Consider the following 7,452-nt stretch of genomic DNA (forward strand, 5'->3'; position numbering starts at 1 on the left):
ACTACCGCTATTAATAATTTTGTGGCATCCCAGAAAAGCAAATGCTTTTTAACCATGTGAAGATCTAGACTATAACCTAAATTGCATCAGTTACTACTTTCTAAAGACCCTGTATACCAAAATGTGCTCTAATTGCCAATCAGATATACTTATGAGTATACGAAGAGTCTGCGTGTCTTTAACCCCTTAATTAAGGGTGTGAAAGTTAAAACTTCATCAACTTGTACCTAATAAACTTTCCCAAACAACAAAGTCTTATTATTACTACAACTGCATAAACACTGGAGAAAATGTTAAATAAGCCACCAAACAATATTCATAAACTGTCTTGATTCTAAGCAATCTATCCTCCTGTCAACACAGAAATACTTCGTAACCATACTGCTCATTTTAAGACGTTATACATAATTTAATCTGTTTACTTTCAAGAGATCCTGTAAAGAGTTAGTCTTTCCTTTTTCTTGAATTTATCTCCTTGGGTCCTATATCACACTGCTTTTATGGCCACGCTAGCAATTTGGCTCTAAGTTTTACCTGAATGCTAAATAAACTCACTAATTCTTCATTTTTTTCCTTCATTGGTCTCCAGCCTATGACACCTTTCAACATTTTTCTATTTTTCTTATAGCGTATTTCTATTTATTTCATTCAAACTGAATCTAACCATTCTCAGATGTATCAATACTGTTAAAAGTAAACAAGAATTAAAATCAATTACTACTATATTCAGTCCCCTAAAAAGTCAGTAAAGCCATGAAGTCCTACTTCTTCTAAGAGGACTAAATGGAGTGATACTGCTGGTACTGGCAAGAACCAGTACGACTCATTCAGCTCAACAACAGAGTGGCAATGGCCTGCAGAAGGATTCACTCACTTGAGGATTACAGCCAGAATCCATTTCTCCACCCTGAACACAATCCTGGGCACCACCTGCTAGAGCAGTGGTTCTCAACTGGGACAATTTTGCACCCTAGGGAACATTTGGCAATGGATAGAGACTTTTTTAATGTCACAGTTGCAGGGGAGGGGCTCACTGGCATCCAGTGTTAAGAGATCAGATCACGGATGCTGCACAGGACAGCCACCACAACAAAGAATTACTCAGCCAAAAATGCCGACAGTGCCAAAGTTAAGAAACTCTGACCTTGACATTTACCCCAATTCTTGGTAAAAACATAAAACAGATGGACTAGAGACAGTATAGTGGTGAGAAAGGACCACAGGATTAGAGGAAGAAGGAAACTAAAACCTACTGAGTACCTGCTATACAGCAAGTCTTGCCACTTGACATATATTATCCTCACTTACGCCCCAACCCTGTGAAAACAATATATTCTGATTTTACACAGAAGGCTAGACTCAGGGGGATTGAGGAACTTACTCACTGTCACTTCTCTAAGGGGAAGAATCACAAAACAAATTCAAACCAAATGTTTCATTCCACAACACTACAAAGCCTAGACACCAAAAGACCAAGATTTGATTCAAAGAATTACTAATCACTTAACTTCCTTAAACGACCATTTAGAAAATATATCAGGCCGGGCGCGGTGGCTTACGCCTGCAATCCCAGCACTTTGGGAGGCCAAGGCTGGTGGATCACTGAGGTCGGGAGTTCATGACCAGCCCGGGCAACATGGGTAAACCCCGTCTCTACTAAAAATACAAAATTAGCCAGGTGTGGTAGTGCATGTCTGGAATCCCAGCTATTCGGGAGGCTGAGGCAGGAAAATCTCTTGAACCCGGGAGGCGGAAGTGCCGGTGAGCCGAGATTGTGCCATTGCACTCCAGCTTGGGCAACAAGAGCAAAACTCCGTCTCAAAAAAAAAAAAAAAAGAAAAGAAAAAAACAGAAATCAATGGATGTGAAAACATAAATGTTGCAGATTGTTAACTACATATAATCATGATAAATACAATGAAAAAGAAAGTGTGGCCAGCACGGTGGCTCAATTCTGTTAATCCCAGCATTGTGGGAGGCTGAGGCAGGTGGATCACCTGAGGTCAGGAGTTCGAGACCAGCCCAGCCAACACGGTGAAAACCCATCTCTACTAAAACTACAAAAATTAGCCGGGCATGGTGGTACACACCTGTAATCCCAGCTACTTGGGAGGCTGAGGTAGGAGAATTGCTTGAACCCCAGAGGCGGAGGTTGCAGTGAGCCAAGACTGTATCACTGCACTCCAGCCTGGGTGACAAAGTGAGACTCCACCTCAAAAAAAAAAAAAAAAAATTTGGTTGGGCACGGTGGCTCACGCCTGTAATCCCAACACTTTGGGAGGCCGAGACGGGCAGATCATGAGGTCAGGAGATCGAGACCATCCTGGCTAACACGGTGAAACCCTGTCTCTACTAAAAATACAAAAAAATTAGCTGGGCATGGTGGCAGGCATCTTTACTCCCAGCTACTCGGGAGGCTGAGGCAGGAGAATGGCATGCACCTGGGAGGCGGAGCTTGCAAGCTTGCAGTGAGCTGAGATTGCACCACCACACTCCAGCCTGGGCAACAGAGCGAGACTCCGTCTCAAAAAAAAAAAATTATTTTTACTTATTTTCCCCAACTCTTCCCTACTATGGAAGTCTCATGAATACAAACGTTCCTTAAAAACAGAAAAGAGAAGTCAGGCGCGGTGGCTCACGCCTGCAATCCCAGCACTTTGGGAGGCCGAGGCAGGTGGATCATGAGGTCAAGAGATCAAGACCATCCTGGCCAACATGGTGAAACCCCATTTCCACCAAAAATACAAAAATTAGCTGGGCATGGTGGCAAGCGCCTGTAGTCCCCGCTACTCGGGAGGCAGAGGCAAGAGAATCACTTGAACCCAGGAGGCAGAGGTTGCAGTGAGCTGAGACTGTGCCACAGCACTCCAGCCTGGCAACAGAGGGAGACCCCATCTCAAAAAAAAAAAAAAAAAAAAAAAAAAAAGAAAAGAGAGACTGGGCAAGGTGGGTTACACCTGTAACCCCAGCACTTCGGCATGCCAAGGCAGATGGATCACTTAAGCCCAGGAGTTCCAGGCTGCAATGAGCTATGACTACACCACTGCACTCCAGCCTTCCGCAGCCTAGGCAATACAGCAAGACCCTGTCAAATAAAAAAAAGAAAAGAAAAGAAAAAGAAAGAGAGAGAGAGAGAAAAAGAAAAAAAGAAAGAGAGAAAGGAGGAATAGAATTTTTAAGTGTGCACAACACCAAATTATTCATCAAGTTTAAGAATCAAGATAAAATCTTCAGAAGACTGTGTATCTTCCTGAGCCATGCAACTATTCTTAAATCCAATGAGGAAATAAACTAATATTTTAGTATGAACTTCTTAAATAATTTTATTCAACAGAAAATGCTCAAGTCTCTATCAACAACTTTGATTAGGCCTTCTCCATAACTGGTAGCGCAGGTCATGAGCAGAACTGAGAAACAGAATTATAAACCTATTGTGAATTGTGGAGAACAACTCCACTCACTATTTTCTCCATAAAGGCAGTTTATTACACTGAGATCAGCATGTTATCACTCACACTAGTGATGTAAAAAATAATCAATTTCAACATAAGGTTCAGACCAAAAAAACAAGAAAAAACCCATCCACCAGAATCTATCAATCTTTGACAACAAAACTATACTATTTTGGGATTAAATTTAAGTGACAAGACAATGTAAACTGGGGGCTTGTTCTCTCCGGAAATCACCACTACCAATGCTGCTTCTAAAAGCAGGCTGCGCACAGCCATTTTTCCTCTGCAAATAGCTAAATCCCAAGGCACGATATTGCTGTATTTTTTTTTTTTTTTTTTTTTTTTTGAGACAGGGTCTCGCTCTGTCACCCAGGCTGGAGTGCAGTGGCGCGATCTCAACTCACTGCAGCCTCCACCTCCCAGGTTCAAGCAATTCTCCCACCTCAGCCTCCCGAGTAGCTGGTATTCCAGGGGCACAACACCACGCCCGGCTAATTTTTGTATTTTTAGTAGAGACGGGGTTTCACCATGTTGGCCAGGCTGGTCTCGAACTCCTGACCTCAGGTGATCCACCTGCCTCGGCGTCCCAAAGTGCTGGGATTACAGGCTTGAGCCACGGCACCTGGCAGACATTGCTGTATTTTATAAATGTATCTTTTTGTACCAATTAATACACTATAAATTATAATTGCAAGTATTTCCCACTAAGATTAAGTCCAAGTTTAAAAGCAATAAGCCCATCAAATAAACAAATATACCATTTGAAATAGTTTCAAAAGAATAATTAAAAAGATGGCTTTAAATAAAAACTTGTTTACCTGGCGCTAAAAAATAAAAGATAAAAGCATGTAAATAAAAATGTGTTTACCTGACACTAAAAAATAAAAGATAAAAACATGTTCTGGCGCAACTGAAAGAATAACTATAACCTTAAATATTGTTTTAATCAAGTTAGACAACGGTTTTCATTAAATGTCATTTTACTAATTCGAAATTACATCTTTCACCTTAAGCATTTTGACATTTCCATCAACTTTCTAAAAGTGAGGGTAGATTGTTTTTCTATGTTTTTAATAGACTTGCCTCTCAAAAGAATGAATTAGATAAAAACTGATGGGAGAAACCTTTTCTCAACCTCCTCCTCTTCAAAGAGCATCTGAGTAAACCCTGGCTATAAATTACTGTTTAGGTCATAATCCTGAAAATTTTACATTAGACAATGACGTAACTAAGGCCCATTTTCTCTTTGTATCCGGACATCCTGTCAACTTTTTACTTTACAAGCCTGTTTTTCATCACAACAAATTTTCACATACAGGAATGCAATCGGTATTTTCTAACGTCCAGGAGCCAAAAATCATTATTTAGTCTATTTTTCCATCTCTCCCCAAAGAGCAGAATTCTCACGGTTCAGAATCATCTTTACATTTCCGAACCGAAGAAAGGCTGTCTAATGTGGAATACTGCTAGTTTCCCGTGAGGAGCGCGGTGTTCCCGACAGCGGCACTGAGGATCCGCGCGGAGCCCCCGCGTGAAGCCTGCGATGCCCTCCCCACCCCGCGAACCCGGCAGCGCGTCAGCAGCCACGGCGTGAGGCGCACAGGCCGCTGGCCAGGAGCACGGCCCAGCCCACCGCTCCCAAACGCGCCGCGGGCAGCTGTCGCGCGGGCTGCACAATGACGAGCGCCCCGCGGCCCGCAGGCCCAGGCCCATCCAGAGCCGCCCCAACGCCCTCCGCACAGCGGATTTGCGCCGCCGCCCACCACGAGGCTCTGACTTCCGAGGGGCCCTGGCCAGCCACGGCCTGACGCCGCCCTCCCCTGCGGGTCCCAGCCGGATCCTCCCGGGGGTCTCCTGTGGCAAATGGGGGGGCGGCAGGGGCGGCGGGGGCGGAAGGGCCGGGGACGCTGAGGGTAAGGCGGCCCAGCTGCGTGTGTTCCAAGGATTACGAGGGAAAGGGGCCCGGCGGCCTCACCCGCAACTGGAGGCGGCTCTCCCGCGTCGTCGGCCGCGGGCGCCAGGGTGACGGCGCCGTCCCTCCAGACGCGGATCTGCGCGGCCGAGCGCACACGGCGGCGGGGCTGGCGGCGGCGGGCGGCGGCGCGCAGGGAACCGCAGCACTGGTAGCACACGGCCCACGCCTGCTCCTCGTTGATGGGCTGGTTGTAGAGCCGCAGGATCTCCTCCAGGCTCAGCGCGTCCTGGGAGCCCCCGGCCGCGCCGCCGGCTACCCCGCCGGCTGCCCCGGGCTCCCGCGGCCCCTCGCCGCCCACTGCCTCAGTCCGCGGCTCCCCGCCGCCCGCCGGGCCGGCCGCCTGAGCCATCCCGCGGGTGGGCGCTGCGCTCGGCAGTCGCGCCGTGTGCCGGCGTCTCCTCAGCTCCGGAGCATCGTCTCCGCGCGCCGCCGCCTCACCATCCCCGGAACCGCCGCCGCCCAACGCGGCCGCGCGCGCCGCCCCGGGAGGCGTGGGCGAGAGGAGGGCGGCGAGGACACGGCTGCAGTCCCGGTCAGACAGCCGCCGGCCGGTAACGACGCGATGGCGTCCGGCGCCCCGCCCCGCCCCGCCTCGCCTCGCGCAGTCCAGCGCCGCCCAGCGCCCGCCCCTCAGGGGGCCGCACGGGCAGGGGGATGCACGCTCTGGAGGTGAGGACCAGGCTGGAGGGCCTCGCCTGGAGGCGAGATGGCCGCACGGTCTCTAGCTGGCCGCGACCCACAGGGCTCGCAGAGTCGCAGGCGGTGACGCGCGGTCAGAGGGCCGGGTCGCAAGGGGGACACAGCTCGGGGCGCGATGGTGAGGGCGGCGACGCATGGTCTGGAGGGGACGCGCGGCCGGGCAGGGTGTGCAGGGTGGTGGGGCGTGGGGGACACGCGGGGCCGGGGGCGGGCGCGCGGTCGGGGGGCGCAGGGGCAAGAGGGGGTAGCATTTATCAGGGAAGCCCCCGGCCGACTCTGGCGGGGAACTGGGCGCGACAACCCGGGTCACCGCCCTGCACAGCGGGAGAAGTCACCCGCATTGACGTTCCCTAGACGCTGGATCGCCGAAGGTCTGGTTGAGAACTTGAACCCGCCTGGAGCGGATGCCTAAGAACATGCAGGCCCGCTGAAGCCTCCCCGCAGGGCCCAGGGCCCTGGGCCCTGAAAGTCTCCGGCAGTTTCCCCTGACCCCGCGGCCGCTCTGCGTGTTTTCCGATTTCTTGCTGGTTGAATACCTCCCTCTCCACTCCCAACTTTAGGGTAAGCACCATAAAGACGGGGATCTTTACGGGTGTTCCTGACTGACTTCTCCCAAAAGCTAAACCAGCGCCTGGAATATAAACATGTCGTACATAATTTGCAGGTGTTAGTTTCAGCGTCCTTCCGGATTCATTTGTAACATTCGTCCCTTCCCTCACTAAGGTAATGTCTCAAGTACCACACTCATCAGAGCATGTGGAATGAATATCACAGTGGTAAAATTGAACTGAGGGCAATTAGCCGTAGAAAGAAAGAATTCCGCCCCCCAACCTATTAAATATGCAATAAAACATAATTCTTAATCACCCATTGGTAGATTAATTTAATCGATAAAATTCCACTGAGGCTAGTCCTGTGTGAAAGCCCTACAGAGTGTTGAAAGCATCAACCAAATAGGCAATCTATATTAAGTTCCAGTAAACCTTTTACGGCAGTTTTATGTAAAATGTTAGAAATCACGCTCTCAACAATTGCATCGTGCCGTAGAAACTACAACAGTCTATTTAAATTACAGCCGTCTATTAAAACAGGATACCATCTTACATACAGCCGGGATGGGGAGGAGGGAGAAAAGCAACAGGACGAAAAGGAAGATTAAGAAATTGAAAGAGGGCCGTGCGCAGTGGCTTACGCCTGTAATCCCAGCACTTTGGGAGGCTGAGGCGGGCAGATCACTGAGGTCAGGAGTTCGAGACCAGCCTGGCCAACATGGTGAAAACCTGTCTCTACTGAAAATACAAAGAAAGTTAGCCGAGTGTGGTGACG

At 49.1% G+C, this 7,452-nt stretch overlaps 1 protein-coding gene across 4 annotated transcripts in view; it reads right to left on the bottom strand.

Moving 5' to 3' along the window:
- SPIRE1 (spire type actin nucleation factor 1) overlaps positions 1 to 5,992 on the bottom strand; it is a 222,721-nt gene extending 216,729 nt beyond the window's left edge. For 2 of the 4 annotated variants that reach the window (XM_030810796.1, XM_030810795.1), the window contains exon 1: positions 5,428 to 5,992. In XM_030810796.1, coding sequence (XP_030666656.1) covers positions 5,428 to 5,776 — 349 coding nt within the window. In that variant the 5' untranslated portion in view covers positions 5,777 to 5,992. The remainder of the gene's footprint in view (positions 1 to 5,427) is intronic. The other 2 variants (XM_030810794.1, XM_030810792.1) reach the window with 1 other exon arrangement.
- Between the last annotated feature and the right edge of the window lie 1,460 nt (positions 5,993 to 7,452).

This window comes from Nomascus leucogenys, chromosome 4 (assembly GCF_006542625.1).
Source record: "Nomascus leucogenys isolate Asia chromosome 4, Asia_NLE_v1, whole genome shotgun sequence".
Taxonomy (NCBI): domain Eukaryota; kingdom Metazoa; phylum Chordata; class Mammalia; order Primates; family Hylobatidae; genus Nomascus; species Nomascus leucogenys.